This window comes from Motacilla alba, chromosome 17 (assembly GCF_015832195.1).
Source record: "Motacilla alba alba isolate MOTALB_02 chromosome 17, Motacilla_alba_V1.0_pri, whole genome shotgun sequence".
Classification (NCBI taxonomy): Eukaryota; Metazoa; Chordata; class Aves; order Passeriformes; family Motacillidae; genus Motacilla; species Motacilla alba.
This window is the reverse complement of record NC_052032.1, coordinates 8,910,377-8,927,961: the sequence shown is the minus strand read 5'-3', so window position 1 is coordinate 8,927,961 and position 17,585 is coordinate 8,910,377. Positions and strand designations below refer to the sequence as shown.

The 17,585-nt window shown below is 50.9% G+C and overlaps 1 protein-coding gene across 1 annotated transcript; it reads right to left on the bottom strand.

The window, feature by feature from the left end:
- Nucleotides 1-3,245: 3,245 nt before the first annotated feature.
- TMEM250 (transmembrane protein 250) lies at nucleotides 3,246-7,701 on the bottom strand. Its single transcript, XM_038156671.1, has 3 exons — nucleotides 7,543-7,701; nucleotides 6,185-6,348; nucleotides 3,246-3,975 (listed from the first exon to the last, which is right to left on the bottom strand). The coding sequence occupies exon 3, from the start codon at nucleotides 3,788-3,790 to the stop codon at nucleotides 3,371-3,373; it is 420 nt and encodes a 139-aa protein (XP_038012599.1). The 5' UTR covers nucleotides 3,791-3,975; nucleotides 6,185-6,348; nucleotides 7,543-7,701; the 3' UTR covers nucleotides 3,246-3,370.
- Between the last annotated feature and the right edge of the window lie 9,884 nt (nucleotides 7,702-17,585).

The window sequence follows — 17,585 nt, the reverse complement described above, 5'->3', positions numbered from 1 at the left end:
CCTTTATTAATAATGCCAGGTTTTTCAATGAAATTAAAGGGGAGGAAAAGCTCAACTTATTCTTTGCATAAACTTAAGACAACATTTAGTCTGTCTCTTTCTCCCTCCCTCAGTTGTGGTTTGGCTCCCTTTCAGCTTCTGAGAAAGTTTTGGAATCTCAATTCTGCAAGAAAGAAATACTTTGGCAAAATAATCCTGAAAGCTTTTTTAAAAAAAAAATTAAAACCAATGAATTTACATTCTGAACCATTCCCAAGATCTTACTTACTCTGCAACCTCCTGGGGATGTTGTGAGGTTTAATTAGCTCCAGTTGGAAAAGGCTTTGAAGAGGAAAAGTGCCAAATATTGCTCCACTCAGGTAGAGCTAAAATGTCTAAATTATTACATCATAAAACAAATAATTTGAAAATTAATTCCTCTTCCTTGCCAGTGTGACTTCACAGGGAGTTCACTTCCCCAGTGTGCTGGAAGGATCACACCACCAAGGTGTCCAAGAGCTGGTAACAACCGAAAATCAGAGATTTTTGAACATCATGGTGCCTTTGAGGCCACCTCAATCACTGAATGCTGGGGTTGTGTAACTCTGTTTGCTGCAGCAGACCTGATTGATCCTCAGGGCATCCTCAGTGAGGGAATTGGCCACCTTTGGAGAGGATGCTGGGCAGTCCCTGAGCTGAGGCAGCTCAGCCCCAGGGCCTCTCTGGAGGAACACCTGGGCATTTGGCACAGGGTATTTTTTGTGATTTAACAAGGACACCTCCTTCTTCCTCAGGACACGGTGGAAATCTGAGCGGCCAGCGTGGGTTTATTGAAGGGAGGAGTAAAAGTGAGGCTCAATCTCCTGCTCACCAAAGACGCGATAATGACCCGAGGCCCCCAAGATGGGATTTTAACGCTCTGTATACCGAGGTTATGCTCAGCATCAGTCCCTTACCCACGTCTGCCCTTGGCAAGGGTCTCTCAGCCCCCAGGAGTGACCTTGAGAGGCTCCAGCTCCAGGGCAGATCCCCCATCCCGGCAGCTGCTCAGCAGGGACAGCTCAGAAAAGGCTCACTCAGGCTGTCATATTTCTGGAATAAAGCAGCTGGCTCGCAGTCAAATTACAAGTGATGAAAAAGGTCGTGAGACTCCTTGTACCCACAAGCTCCTTTGTTCCTTGACCAAATTAGCGCTGGAAGAACCACCTGCTATTCATGTGTTAATCGCATGATCGCTGCTCCCTTCACAGGCCACACACATCAAAGCCGGCCTGTCACCCTGTTCCTGTGGGGGCTTTCAAAGAACACCGTGCAACCAGAGAAGCTCACGACCTGCCGACAGCCCAGACCTTCATCTCCTCCAACCACCCCAGGTTTGGCCAAGCAGTTGAGTGTGTCCATCACAGAGGCCAGGCAGGCACGGGACCACAAAACCACCACAAAATCACGTTTTTACCCAAGGAGCGCTGAAATTCAGCCACTCCCAGGCGAAACCAGGTCCCACCGCCCATGGAGGATCCCGGGTGCTCTCCCAGGGCTGTTTGCTGAGGGATGCGAGGGGTTTTCTGCAGGAATTCTGGAGCACAGGCACCCTGAGAGGCTCCCCAGGCTGCGATGCTCCGGGCTGGCAGCTGGGCTGGGCATTGCCGGGAGCTCTCTGCACACAGAGAGAGCTGCAGCTCACCCTTATAGGACACTCAGCACCTGGGGTGCACAGAACCAGCCCAGAAGAGGCTCTGGGGAGCTCTCTGCTGGGAGGAAAGTTCCAGACACCAGTTTGTGACAGATGCTGATGCTGCATCTTCGCTGCAGAAAGAGCCTTTGGCTCTCTTGGGGCTAATCTAAAGTTCACACCACCGTGGCCATTATTTATTCAGCTCTGCTGTTCAGCTGCATTGTCTGAAACACTCCATAATGAGAGAATTTTGGGGGGGGGTGCTTCAGCTTTGGGCTCCACACAGAAATTTCTCTATTTATTATCCACAAGCCTCCAAAGAAAAGTGTGTCAGCAAAAGGCTGCACCACTCGCAAGCTGAAATGGGAAGGATCTTTCCCTCTGGGCAACTGGAACTCACAGCTCTGACCAAGGAGGTGATAAAAAAACCAGTCACGTAATCTCACTCTCGCTTATTTCCCTGTGATTGACCCCAAAGATTTCGTGGAGGGAGGGAAAAAGGTTCTGCATAATTTTTACCAACTTGTTTTCAAAAAGTTCCTTAAGGAATGCAGGGAAAAAGGCAATATTCCATCATAGGGCAAAACAAACAAACAAAAGCAGAATAAAAATAAACTTTAGGCCAGCTTCTGGGCTCCATAAATAGAGTTACTTAACTGACTGCACAGTGACATCTTAGATCAAGACCAGTAGAACTGAGCTTAAAATTCCACTGCCTTTTTGAGCTGTTGGTAACCCTCTGCAGCGACCCTCCCTCTCCCTGCTGCAGAGGTGGAACAATTTGTGTCATTCCAGGGAGCAATTATTGCCAGCTCAGACGGCACTCAGCCTCTCATCTGTCCTAGGTAAGACAGTCTCACCTCACCGTGCTCCCTGAGACAGAAGAATCTCTGTGAGAAAGCTGGAACGAATCGATTCGGGGGAAAGCAGAACCAAAAGCTAGGATCTGAGCACTGAGGATCATTGCAATGGGTCCCCCTTAATCACTGCAAAATGAGAACATATTTGCCGTGACTGGGAATTTCAGGAGCACACGATAGCAAGCCTTGCTCCTATCCCTCCCGTGGATTTGTGCTGATAGGGAAAGACTCAATTACTCAGCACTAAATGCCTGAAAAGGACAAAGCCACTCAAAGCTACGTAATCACCTTAACATGGATGAAACAGGAGAGTGGGGCAAATGTATGTCTTGCATAAAGCTAAAAATAAAAGAGGAAAAAAATCCCAAAGCCCTGCAGTGTGTTGAACTTTGGGCCCAGATTCTCATTGGGAATATGCAAAAAAACCTACAAGATACTTATTACATGCCTGAGACATTAAGGAACATTTTTAGGAAAATGGTGAAGATGGATTAAGAGTGTGGAGTGCAAAATTATCTGGCTTCTGTCCTCCAGACAAATCACTGCTTTTTTTCAAGGCCACAGGAATACAGGGACAGCAGGAAAACAGGCTCTTGTGGATTAAAAGAAACTTACACTGTGCAAAGAATAAAACACCCAGTCAAGTGTTGCACTTTGATAATCAAAATGGCACCTCGACCATCAAAGAGATACAAATTCCAGAGACAAGCACGTTAATTTATCCACAAAAATTACCACGGAGAAATAAATTAATTTATATTAGAAAAAAAAAAAAAAGAGAGAGAGAAGAGGATATTGACACATTTTGGGGCTAGAAGAAAAGTCACCTCCTGATCCCACATGCGCTTGGTTTTATTTACATATCCACAAAGACCATGAAACACCAGCCCAGCCCTCCCACCAGCAGCATGGTCACATGAATCCCGTAGATGAGCAGTTCATTCATGAGGCTGAAGTCCACCCGCCTCCGCCCCAGCAGGAGCAGGATGATGGAGAGTTTGTACTGGAAGCGCAGGAAGATGCGGATGCCGAGGTACTGAAGGCAAAACAAGATCGAGAGAGCCACCCAGAGGATGGAGGTGAAGAGGCTGCAGCTGAAGTACAGCAGGAAGCGGATGAAGCCGTACATCCATCGCGACTTCAGGTAGATGTCGAAGTTGTTGTACTTGGTGCGCACCAGGTGCGCGCTGCGCACGGGGCCGCAGGCGGAGTGCAGGCAGGTGGTGTGCGGGCCGTGGAACGAGCGCACCCGCCGGGGAATGGGGATCACCGGCATCGGGCCTGGCCCCGCGCTGCCCGCCCCAGGCCGCCAGCCGCGGGGCACATATCAGGAGGCAGCGGGACACATATCAGGAGGCAGCGGGACACATATCAGGAGGCAGCGGGACACATATCAGGAGGCAGCGGGACACATATCAGGAGGCAGCGGGACACGGCGCAGCTAAGCCCGGGCTGAGACACCTGCGGGGAGGCACGGGGAGCAGATTGGTTTGGTGCCGAGAAATAACGAGAGAGATTTTCTCTAAATAAGACAAATAAAAAGTTTCGGTTCTCCCGAAGCTGCTGAACAGAGCGGCTTATCCCAGCTGATTTCAGTATCAGCACTCACAATCACTCTCCAAACCTCAGCTTCTTCCCCTAAAACACCTTTGTTTTGGCTCTTTGCTTCTTATTCCCCACACAAACACACTCTGTTCTATCAGGGAAGGTACAGATTGGATATAAGGAAAAAATTTTTCACTGAAAGAATAATAAAATACTGGAATTGTCTTCCCAGGGAGGTGGTATAATCACCCATCTCTGGATGTGTTTAAAAAAAGACTGGACATGGCACTTGGTGCTGTGGTCCAGTTGAGGTGTTAGGGCAGAGGTTGGACTCGATGATCTTAGAGGTCTCTTCCAACCTCATCATTCTGTGATTCTGTGATTATTTCCATGCCACATTCCAAATAAATTCCCCAGCCAGCACCAGTTGTAACCTGTTATAAACTTTATCTCATGCTCGCAATTACCAGGCCTCTCCTCAAGCATGAATTTTTAAGCCCAGAAAGACTCTAAAAAGAATCCAGCACTCAGCAATATATGGATTCCAGCTTGTGATCCATGCTGGGAACAATCAGGGAGCTGCTATTCAATGCCAGTGTTAACACAGCAAAGAGGTTTGGTCTGAAATTATCCTGGCTAATTCACAGATCTTTCCTAATCTAACAGCCACCCTCGAGAGCCCACCCACCTGAGCAATAGCATTCATGTGAGAGCAGTAATATTAATTTATGTGTTTGCATGGGGTCACATTTCTTTTAAAAGCAAAAAAAAAAAAAAATTTAAAAAAAAAAGAGTTCTCTGAGTGCTTTCGCAAGTGGATTCCAGATTTGTGCTCATTTCCAAACTTGGCAAAGCTTCACCAAATAAACAAACTGAAAATAATGGAAGGTCTTGGAAGAACAATGAGGCAATCATGTTTTTCACACTCCACAGGATGTACCTCCCCTGGCTCAGGCCAGCCTTGTGCTCTCACTGTCACTGCAAGGCAAGGCCAGGCAGCCTTTCAAAGGCATGCCCCAGTTTATTCCTCGCCTTGGGGGCCTGCAGAGATAAGTGAAACTATCTTGATCTTCTGCAGTGTTTAGGATTGATAATCTTAACATCCTTCCACACACCCATTGTTGCTGTGCAAGTGATGAGCAGGAGCCTCTGAGCTGCTCTCTGCTTCACCCCAGGCTCCTGATGTGCCAAATTCCGGGAATTATGAAATGACAATGCGCTCATCAGATAACGCTGAAAAACAACAGGGACTTCCCCAGACCCCTCACACACCCAAGTGTTCAGATCCAGGCAGATCTTTCCTTTGTTGAACCAAAAATCTGACTGTTCTTCAAATTAAAACTGATTCAAGAGTTACTTCAAGAATTCTTTGGTTTCTTTACTAACAGAACTAACCACAGAGCAAGTGATTAAGCTGCAGGAAATTGTAGTTTTGATATCAAAATCCTTCTCTGATTCAATGTGTATCAGTGGGGGAGTCTCTGCCCTGCTTCCTGCCTCCCATTCCATGGAAATGGAAATTCCAGCTCTGATCTCTCCTGCTCAGCCTCACGTTCCAATTCCTTTTTGCCCTTACAGAAATGTGAGCCAGTACTGGCTCTGCGCGGATCAGGGACTCCCAAAAAGGACCGAGGGCTAAATCATCATTCAAGGAATTTAGGAAACCAAGGGCTCTCCTCCATCATCACCAACACCCTCATAATTTTGGGTGTCCCTTGCCCTGTTTCCTGTCTGGAGCCAGGAAATGCCGATCAGGAATGTGGCTTTGGCCAGGCACAGGAACTGCTCAGACTGCACCAAAACCAGCCCAGCTCTGTGCCTGCAGCCGGGACCCCACACACCTCCCCCACGATGGCTCTGAACCGCTCAGAGCTCGCTCTCAGAGATATTTTTGGAGGCCTAAAGCGAGACAGGTCAAAAATCCCAGGCTGGGGACTCAGAGCATCCCATCCCTGACGGTTCAGCCTCTCCTCGCAACTTCCCTCACAAACTTTCCCAGCAAACTCTGGCACAGTTCTGTGCCCACCCCGGGAACAAACAGCCTTTGGGGGGTTCATGCTCTTTGGATGAACTCAAACATCAACGCCGGAACACCGGGAGGACAAAACAAACTCTGAATGATTACATTTTAGGGCTGCTGCCATCCAACGCGGCAGGTCGCTGCCGTTCTGGGGTGCCACCGAATTCTTGGAACAAGAGAGTGAAGCTTTCCTGGGACGCCTTCTAGGAAGAGCAGCAGAAACTGCTGAGGCGCTTCACAAACTCACAGCTCTCTGCCCAGGAGCTGATCTAAAAGACAAAACGACACAGTAATTTTCAATGTGCTCATTTTGTGCATTAAAACCCTCGCAATTACCAGGCCTCTCCTCCAGCATGAACTTTTAAGCCCATGAAGACTCTAAAAAGAGCCCAGCACTCTGCAACAGATGGATTCCAGCTTGTGATCCATGCTGGAACAATCAGGGAGCTGCCATTCCATGCCAGGACAGGAAATCTTGTGCCGGGTCACCTTCCCCTGCCACAGACTGCTCTGGGGCACGTGAAACACGAGGCAGGGAGCACAGCCTTTCCAAACTGAACAGGGAGCAACAGCTCCTCCCCTGGGAGGCTGGCACGGCCCTGGCACAGCTGGGCATCCCTGGAAGTGTCCAAAGCCAGGCTGGACAGGGCTTGGAGCAGCCTGGGACGGTGGGAGGCGTCCCTGCCCATGGAGGGCCGGGATGGGGTGAGTTTTTAATTCCCTTCCAAGCCCAGACTCCCAGGGATTCTGTGATTATCCCCCAGGCTGTATTTCACACCCGAAGGTTTGGACACCCACTCCGTCGTGGCGTGGATGCCCAAAAAGTAATTTTGGGGGGACATTTCGGGGTCATTTCGGGGCAGCGTCGCCCAGCCCCGAGCATTCCACCGGGAGGCACCTCCGTGTGCCCAGCCCGCCGGCATCCCCGCCCCGAGCGGGTGGCGGCCTCGCCGGGCCGGTAAAAACGCCCAGAACGCTCCGTTTCCCGGAGTTTTCCTCCCTCTCCGGTAAAGGAGCCGTACGGGGAGCACGGTGCGGGATCTCGGCGCACACCGGGCAGGACCCGCCGGGGCTCGGGGCACTCCCCGTGCCCGGAGAGCAGCGCCCGCAGCTGACGGGACCCTCCGGCGGGCCCCGAGCGCACCGGGAGGAGCCGCACGGGGTTGGGGACAATGACAAATAAAGGTTAGAGCCGAGGGACGAGCGCCGGGAGGAGCGGGAACGGCAACTCCTCCTCCACGCACCGATCCCGAACGGAGCGCGGCGGGAGCTGCGGGAGGGAGCTCGGCCTGGCCTTCCCCGGTAGCCCCGCACGGCCGCGATTCCCCCTCGGGGACGGGGACCGCCGGGCCCGGCGGGCAGTGACCGAGCGCTGCCGCACCGCCGGGCCCCGGGGCGGAGCTCCCGCCGCCGCAGGGCGAGGCCCGGGCCCCGCCGCCCGCCGGGCCGTGCCCCGCACTCACCGTGGTGCCCATGGCCGCGCCGGGCCCGGGCGGAGCGAGGCCCGGGCCGCCGGGCGCCCGCTCTGCGCATGTGCGGGGGCGGCTCCGGTTCCTCCGGTTCCGGCGGCGGCGGCGGCGGGCGGGGAGCGGCGGCGCGCGGTGATGGCGTCATCGCGCCGCGCCGCCGCCCGGCCGGAAGTGGCGGGGACGCGTTGCCCTGGCAACGGGGGCGGCCGGGCCTGGTCACACCGGGGGTGACACCGAGGAGGTCACACCGGGGGTCACACCGGGGGTCACACCGAGGAGGTCACACCGAGGAGGTCACACTGGGGGTCATACTGGGGGTCACACGGGGATCACACCGAGGAGGTCACACTGGGGGTCACACCGGGGGTCAGACCGGGGGTCACACCGGAAGGGTCACATCAGAGGGATTACACCGGGGGTCACACCGGGAGTCACTCCAGGGCTGAGGTGCCGTGTCCAGCAGAACCGGGGCAGTACCCAAGAGCTGTCCAGAGAGTCCCCAAAAGACCCAAAAAGTTCCTAAAAAACAAACAGGTGCAGAAAAATCCCAAGCAATATAAGGGAAGGAAAACAACTTCCTCCTGCTGTTTCCCCTTAGATCGAATTAGGAATTCTTCTCCATAATGGAGAGAAGACACAACTTTGGCATTGGCTCCCTGCCCCGCTTTCTGTCTGGGCAGTGCCACAGTGGAAAAACATTAAATAATAATAACCTGGGCCATCTGTGGCCTCTCAGAGCTGCTGCTCTGCACAGACCAAACCCTTCCCAGTGTCCTGGAGCTCCTGCCGGGCCCTTCCCCTGCCCTGCAGAGCAGTTTGGTGCTGAAACACCAGAGAGAATTCAGGATAAGTGAATTCTGGGGAGTTCTCCTGGGAAATTGGCATCTCCACGTCCTCCACGCCCCTCCTGTGGCAGGGAGAAGGGGATGTGAGGAGCTGATAAATTTCCCTGGTAGCTTGGAGCTGGGAGCAGCTGTTTGGTGACTTGGAGAAGCAGCAGAGCCGCCCACGTTCCAGTTATTTCCCTCTGCCGTTCCTTGGGACTGGAGCCGTAACCCAGAGATGGGAATTTCAGCCCGAGCAACAAAATTATGAAGGCACTTTGTCTTTCCTGGGAGAATCACGAGGGTGGCCCTGGGGGCTCCCGGTGTCCTGCAGGAGTCCCTTGGGTGGGAAAGGTCTTTCCTACCCTCCAGAAAACCCCAGGGAGTTCCCCTGAGTGACCCCACAACCCAGCCACGCGTGTGCACCACTGCCAAGGCTGACCCTTGTGGTTTTTGAGGTCAGGGTGACCTTCAGCTCAAGGCCTGCTCTGGTGGAAGGTGTCCCTGCCCCTGGCAGGGGGTGGAACGAGAGGAGGTTTTAAATCCTTTCCAACCCAAACCGTTCCCTGATTCTGTGACAAAAACCAGCACAGCTCTGTCCAATTTTCAGCACATTTTGACCTCTGCGCGGCTGAAATGCTCCATAAACAAGGAAGTGCCCTGGGGTCAGGCAGGAATGGCGGCTTTGACATTCAGGCAGATCAGCTCCTGAGGGAGGGCTGAGCTGAGCCCGCAGGGAGCCCGCCCACAGCCCTCAGGGCCGTATTTCTTCCCCGTGCTAATTTTACTAAAGACACAACTCATATTCCTGTTGATTGAACAGTTTTGTGCTGACAGCGTTGGAGATTTGTGATGGAACTCATCACCAGCCCCGAGAGCGGGCCATTAGTCGCCGTCAGCGCGGCCGGCGAGGCCTCGGGTGTTTTATGGCCCGCTCTGAAGACAAACATACACATTTATATGTCACTTGTTGCAATATAAATGCTAACTTGTACTTCTTTCAAAACTTTTAATGAATTGTGCACATTTCGCAAGATTTATAGCGAGGAGCGGACGGCTCAAAATATTGCTTTGAACATATTTGTCACTTTGGCAACAGAACAAAAAAATCTGGAAGATACTGCCTTTAGAAATAAATCATAAATATGTGTGTCTTAAAAGAGTTTATTTTGGTCATTAATAGCTGATGCTCCCTCCCCCACCCTGGTGCAGGATTTAAAGTTAAATTATGCAAAATCAAAAACAAACCTTATAATACTTAATCAAACATGCATAAAACTGTCAGGGCCAAATAAATTCTCTCAATTAACTCGCTTCAGATTGTGATTGCATTTACTAATTTAATCAACACTAGAATAATTTGGAGACTGGGTAATGATGAATGGCTGTGGTGCTGCACGTGAAGGGCCGCTAAGGTGGTGTGCTGAGGCAGGAATGCAAGAAATGCCTTTGAGGCTGAGGGCAAAAAACTGCAGCTGAGTTGTCACAATTATTTCATAATGGAAACATCTTTTTCTCCCCATTTGGAGGGGAATTTTTGCCAGCGAATGCCCATCATGGACACCCTCGTGTGGATGGATGGCTCCAGGGTTAGCCCATGGAGTCAATCTCATTTCAGCCCGAGATGAGCAGAGGAGTCAAACCTGCAGAGCTGCTCCCTCCCCATTTTTGAGCCATTTTTGAGTCATTTTGTGAGTGTGATCTTTCCCTGGGGGCGCTGACCTCCAGCCCTGCTGCCTTCAGCCTGCTCAGGTCGTTTAGGCTGGAGCTGGAGTAACAGCCCTGTAATAGCGAGATGTCCTTTGGCTCAGTCCTTTTGCACTTTGAATGGATCTGCACTTGCAATAAAATGGGCCTGACCCCTGCCTAGGAAAGCTTTCAATACTATTACTTGTGGAGAGCTAAACATTACACTTCTGCAGGCGTAAGCAAGGTTTTATGGAGAGGTTCTCATTACAGGTTCATGTGAAGGAGGCTGTGAGGTGTATTCAACCCTATAAAATACCTGAACCTCAGGAAAATCACCCCCATAGTTGGTCTTTAACCTTTCCACACCTGTTTTACAAAAAAAATAACAATGTCCACCTAGCTGCTGGGGGAATGAACTCATTGCAAGACTCTCCTCCTCTCTCTCTATCTCTGAAAAATATGCTTTCCACAGCCTAACTGACCATTTTGGCCACTTTTTATTTCAAATGGAGATTGTGCTTTATAAATGTCTGGCACTCAGCACCATTTGGTCCCCAGCAGAAATCAGTAAATAAAAATCCATGTGCTGAAGAGAATATCCAGAAACATAGTTCACAAGTTTCCTTGGGTGACCCAGAAACAATCACTTCCCCAGCAATTCCATAGCCATGTAGACATCCATAATTCTTCGGGGTTTAAAGATAATAAAGTGTTAACTGGGTGTTTTTCAAGCATTCACTGCTGCCTTCAGTCATTTCCAAAAGCACCATTCAAAACCAGAGGCATCTTAAACTCCCTTGGGTTTTGCTGAGCAAGAAATAAAACAAATTAAGGAATTCACTCTTTCCTTTTCCTTAAAGGAGATTTAGGGTTGAGTCTGGCCCTTCAATTTTAAATGTAACCGATCCTCTCTGCAAATCTAAAGTGCAAAAGCTTGTGAAATAATTTTTCCTTATTACTTCTTTCCAGATCTCATCTCGTGGCTGGAAATGTCAGCTTTAATCAGTTTGAGGAGATTTGCATGTGGCAAATACTAATGCAGCCTTTTAGACTAACCAAATGAAAGACATGTAGCAGAAAGTGGAACTCATTCCCAGTTCTGCAGCCCTGCAAGCCCTGGGTGCAGCCCTGGAGCAGCACTCTGAGCCCCCAGCTCTCCCAGCTCCCCAGGGCTGCAGGGTTTTGGGGTGTTATTTGGGGTTTGGCAGCTTTGCATCCCAAGGGAATGAGGGATGTACAGAGCAGCAAGCCCTGTGCTGAGCACCCTGCAGGCTGGGGAGCAGCAGTGCCAGCACAGATGGTTGGGCTGTGGAGCTCAGCATGGCCAGGCTGCCGTGTCCCTGCAGGAATCCTCCTCCTGGAAGCGTTTTATGGCTATATATTTTACAGGTGACTTGCAAAATATAAAACTAGAGCAGTCTGCAGTTTCTAAAGAAATGAATGATTGGTGTGAGGCTTGGTGAGACAGTAATGTTTGATGTATTCCATCTACGCGACACCTCAGGCTGCTTTTGGGCATAATAATCTGCTGCTGCCAGCCTCTGCTGCTCTACAAACAAACCAGGGGATGCTCGGGGGGCTGGGGGCTGCCTGCCTCCCCTGTGCCCCAGAAAACTGCTCCCTCCCTGCTCAGGAATCGGGACAGGGAGGGAAAGTCCGGTGTCAATGTGGGTGGGATCCCAGTGAACCCACAAAAAGGTTGATGTGCATAAAAAAATGTGTGTTGTCCTATAGCAGGGACACTGGACTACCCCAAAAGACAGAGCCTCGCTGGGCTGGCTGCTCCCTCCACCTCTGGAAAATGGGAAGGTGGTTATTTTAAAGATGCTGGAGTCATGGAAATATTCCTGCTGGCCTGCGGGGGCTGGAGCGGGAGCCAGCTGCACACATATGGTGAGTGAGTGACTGTCTCTAAAACAAATGAAAATAGAATGGGATGCTTTGCCAGGGACAGAATTCCTGCCAAAGCTTGTTGCTGCATCATGTTGGCGAGTCCTGATCTGGCTGATGTCAGAAACTGCTTATTATGCAGAAAACTCTTGAGGAGAAGTGTCATTATTGCCTTCTGTTCCTTTGTAGGCTGGCTCTAATTGAAGCAGGAGGCAGGAAAACCCATTCCATCCCTGCCTCGTGGAGCTGAGCTTTGGTGGGATGGCTGAGAAAGCCTCCCAAACCCTCTGGCTCTGCAAAGTGCTCCTCTAAGGGTGATATTTCAGGTCAGAGGACCAGCTTTTCTCTGGGAATCTCAGTTCCCTGATTTTCCATTCATCAACACTATGTCTCAATCATATCATGTGCAGATGGCTCCTCTTAAACTCATTGCACAGATCCATCAGGATCCTCCAACGTGGATGAGATTTGTCTGCTCTGGGGTCACTTTAGCCACAGCAACCTCCTCTGGTGTCACCCACAGTGCTGGCTGACAGGAGAGAGCAGAGACAAACCTTGGCCTGACAACGGGGTTTGTTCCCCAGCTCGGAATCTATGAACTCACCCACCCTGGGCTTTGGCCAAGAGTCAGATTAGGGACGGCATTCAGCCCGCTGGGATCAATGGAAAGCCGAGTTTTCCTGCGTTTCTTAGGCTTCATTCCAGAGCATCAGTCGGTGGCAAGTCCTCACTGCCTGGGATTGACCATGATGGCATCACTGTCAGCACTAGAGGGTCCAGGAACTAGCCTGGACCTGGCACTGGGCCAGGAACCCAAAACACCCCGTGCTTTCTGATGGGGTGCTCTAAATACATCTCTAATAATCCAATTTTCATGTACATTACTGTAAGAGCTCTTTTTTAAACTATTTTTATTTTTTTCAAAACCAATAGGGAAGAGGTGGTGAGCATCCCTGCACCCCAAACTCCCGGGGAAGCATCTCCCGTGTGGGGCGAGGGTCAGCCGCCATGGCCGGGGCGTGGGCAGCCCTCGAGGGTCCCCGCAGCCCCCGAGGGTCCCCGCAGGGTCCCCGAGCAGGGGCTGTGCCTGCGGCCGCATCCCACGTGGCGGTGCTCCTGCCCCAGGGATGCTGCGGCTGCCGCGCCGCCGCCGCCAGGGAGCGGCGGGGAGGGGGAAAACCAACTCGGGAACGTTGGAAGCTTCGAATTCAAGGCAAAACCTCTCCCCCGAGGCTCCGTCGGTGTGAAGCAGGCATGTCCCCCTCGTCTGGTGTATCATTCCCCCTGATACAGCAGAGATGCGAATTGGAGCGGTGTCTGCCATCAGAGGGAACCCCTCTGTGCTGGATCCTCCATCCTCCACTGCGGTCCCTGAGCCTTCTCCACCTCTGGTTTTGGGGGGATAAGCCGAACTCTCTTTTCCGTGGGGTGCACGGCATCCTTTGTCTCTTCCGCTAAGTGGAATTTTGTCTCTGTGTTCCCAGGGCAATCGGCACTGGCAATCCAAGAGGTCTGAGGAAGGGTTTGGCTGCAACCTGAAAAAATGCTTTGCTGACAGTTTGAGAGAAACTTCTGGTGCTCAAAAGCTTTTCAGAGTCTTTTTGACATTGATTATGCATGAAGTGTGCAGTACAAAGGAGAAAATGGCTTTCCAGCATCAAACAGTAGCAAAATCCATATCAATAAAAATCATCAAGTAAAAGGAACAAAGCGTTTATAAGACAAAACCGTCCTCAAATTTATCAAGAATGATTTTCAAACCGGGGGAAATCATTGCAAGGAAATAAAACTGATTTTGGTGTAGATCCCAGCACTGCCCCTCTCCTTATGTGGATCTCCATGGCAAAATTGCCCCTCCACCAGTAATATGATATATTTTATAACCACAGGAAGCACAGGGAGAAGAGCTGAGAACATTTCTTCCAGAAATGCCACACTGAGGGTCACCCAAGGGATGTATTTTGCTGGAGTGTCTCTGCCAGGATGAATCCTGCTCCTTGCTCCCTAACTTCCTGTAATTCACTTCCAGCCTGTAACTTACTGGTGCAACATTTTTCTGGGAAGAACATGAAGGAGACAAAAAACCCAAAGCCCTCATCAATCACAGCCTGGCTCCTGGTACAATTAGCAAGTTCTATTATCTTAAGAATGACACTTGTAGCACGGAGCAAAGCCAGGCGCACCCAATATTCTAATTCTGCATGGAAAAAAGGGAAGGCTTGAATTGCATTAGCATTGCATTAGATTCCCATGACTTTTTATATCAGCACTTGTGAGTTATTTATGAATTCATTTATTTACAAGGACAGCCCTTTCTGCATTCAGTTGCCATGGTTGCTTTAACTCCTGTATCCTATTAATTCTGGATGTAGTGAAATAGATATAGATCAGACAATCATTGTGTGGTGGCGAGGGGTTTTTTTATTATTCTTATTTTACTGTTTGATTCCCTGTGTCCTGACCAGAAAGGCTTTAACACCCATCATCTCTCCAGAGTATCCCCTGCCAGCTGGCTGGGGAGGAGGTGTTGGGGCAATTCCCAGAGCTTTCCCCTCTGCCAATCCTTCCTGGCACAGAGATGCAGCCTGGCCTGGGGGAAATGTGGCAGCTGATTCCTCTCACAGAGCCAACCCGCTTTGGTCTGAAGCAGCAAGTGAAGATCAGAGCTGGGAGCAAAAAGGGAATTCAGGAAGGCCAGTGCCAGCCTGTCTGGGTGGCACAGGGTGGCACAGGGCACCCTCACCTTTGGGAAGTGCTGCAAAACCTGTTGGGAAGGGGATAAGTCTTTCCTGCCCTCCCCCTGCGCACGGTCTGTTTGCAAAAACCACGGTGAATCGCAGGGTGCCAAAGCAGGCTCAGCCCCAGGGAGAAGCCAGAGGGTTTTCTGTCACCTCGGAGAGAGCAGAGCGTGTTTGAGAGCACGAATCTCACGTGCGGCTACTCCCCAACTCCTGCTGGAAGGAGGAGATCAGTCTGGCTGCTCTGCCAGCTGAGGGACAGGGAGAAACTCCTCTGACAAGGGAGAGCTTTGAGGTGCTGCCTGCTCCAGCCAGGACCTCATCCCTGAGCAGGAATGTCCCCTGAGACTCTGGGATCTGCTGGGCCAAGGAGCTTGGGATTTGTCCCTTGGAGAGGGCAGAGGTGCTGCTCAGGGAGGAGGATGGTGCTGGAGATCCCAAAGCCAATGCGCTGGAAGTGTTTTGTAATAGAATTCCACAAGAAAATTAAATCAATTACTGAGTCTAATAAAGCTCTCAAGGTTTTTAATTAAATGAAGTTTTAATTAAGGCAGCATGAGCCCATGCTCTTTTGATATTCTGCTTCAGACCCTAGAGGATTGTGACTCCTTTTTGTAATTTACAGGGGCTGGATCAATCACCAGAGTCACAAAAATGTGAGAACTGTGTCAATTTTATGGGATGAAACACTGTACACGAGCCTGCAAACTCCAACAGCTCGGGCTGGGAGAGGTTTTTGGCTTGGGATCACCTTTCCTGCCATGGGCAGAGCATCAGCCTGAGCTGCTGTCCTGGGAAAAGTCCTCTCCCAAGCAAAACTCTTGCCATCTACTCCAGGAGGCTGCTGTTAGTGGGAAGTCACATGAACTCAGTAATTCCCTGTTCCACACCAAGCTGGCACTTTTGCCTCCCACAGGTTCATCTCCCTCTTCCCTCTTCCCTCATCCCAGAGGGATCCCAGAGCCCGTCCCAGGCTGTGACTCTGCTTCAGGAGCCAGGCAGGAAACTGCAGGCAAACCAGACCCACATCTCCCAACCTGGACATCTGGTAAGTGGCCCCAGAATGTTCTGTCTCTATTTTAGTCTTGTTTTGTACACAATATGCCCAAAACATGCTTTATTTCTTAAGGAGATAAGGATCTTTATGTAACCCATTTTTCCTTAACGCTAAGTCCTTTGTCAGGATTAAAGAATCCTAAAACATCTGTACAGGCTTGGGTGGCAGATGTATAGAACAAACAGCCTAAAATAACATGGAATATTAACCTACTAAATGAGGTATTAAAAAAAATAAAATAAAATAAAAGGACCCTCTTGCATTCTTAGTTACAGCCAATTCCCAACCCTGGCTACCAGGGTGCAGGTGGATAACAAATGGGAAATGGCGAAGAGAGGGGACAGGGGGGACCTTTGCTCACTGTGTGTCTGCAGAGGGGGCAAAGGGAAACCTGGCTCCAGCTCTGCCCTGGGAACCAGGATCCTGGTTCCTGGACAAGTGTGCACGGCTGGACTCAGAGCCTGGGGCTGAGGGCTGGCAGGGAGCCCCTCTCCAGGGCTGCTGGTCCTGGAGTCCAGAGGCAGTGTCTGAGAAAGGCTGGGAGCTGTGGAGAGCACAGGAGCTGCCCTCTGCCAGCTCATGAGTGCTGCTTACCTTCGGCAGCTCAGCATGGATGGACGGACAGGGGTGTGGATGGATGGATGGATGGATGGATGGATGGATGGATGGATGGATGGATGGATGGATGGCTCAGAGCACTCAGTGACCACTCTGTCAACACCCAAGATCAAACCTGCTGCAGTTCAAAGTCTCCAGAGCAGGTCAGAAATCCCCCGCAGTGCCTTGGCCAGTCAGAGCCCAGCGTTAGCAGCCTCTGCCATCCTCATCTCCCGTTTCCAACGATCCATACAGGTCCCATCAGTCCTGGCCACGGCCAGCTCCCTCCCAGCCAGCCAGCTAAGGCCATTAGTGTGATTACTGGAGGTCATGAAGTTCAAACCAAAATGTCAATTTTCATTTGGAAGAATGGTCCCATTTTAGGAGCAAAGGGAATTTTTTTCCTCTCTCAAAGAGACCCCGACTGTGGAATCATTGCTCCCCAAAGACTTGCAAATTTCTGGCCCTCGAAAGGTGCCAATAGTTGCTGGAGCCAGTGAAAAGATTAACAAGGGTCACCAGTGCTTTCCTCTTTGCCTGCACTCAAAGGCTCTGGGGCCTATTTGGAAGATATTAACCAATGCCTTCACCTTCTGCACGTTCATCACCGGGTTTGGGGTCTTTATGGATTTATTGACAAGACAGTGCCCATTAATCTTCCCTGCAGAATGCCAGCCTGGGAGTCACTCAGGTTACATCACCCTGCAGACAGCAGCCTCAGCCAGAGTTTTAAAAGGAAGATGGAAAATGAGGTGAAGTGGGTGGTGGGTGAAGCCAAGTGCTGCTCTGAGGGCCCCGGGGTAGGGAGAGCACCCGCCCAGCAGCCTCTGCCAGGGTGTGATGGCAGAACCTGACCTTGAGGAGGCTGCTGGGCTCTGCTCAGGGTCAGGATGACCCCTCTGTGATCTGGGGTTAATGATCCACGTTTGGGATGATTCAGGAGAGCCAAGAGATGGTGAGAAGATGGGTGCTGACCCCACTCAAAGTGTCCTGGGCAAGGCTGGGGATGTCATCGGAAGTTTTAGATGTCTCCTTTCTGGAGAAACTCAAAACAGCTCTAAAAGGCCTTTCTCCCACCAGGCTGCTGCTGGGAACACTGGCTGGGCCACTGGCACCGCGGGGTGGCACATGGCAGGGCCGGGTGGGCTCCTGCCCACCTAGGAGATGTCACGCTTTTAAAGTGGGTTTTTTCTTCTGTGTCATTGTGCTAAATAATTAAGTCTGTTCCATCTTTACCTAGTG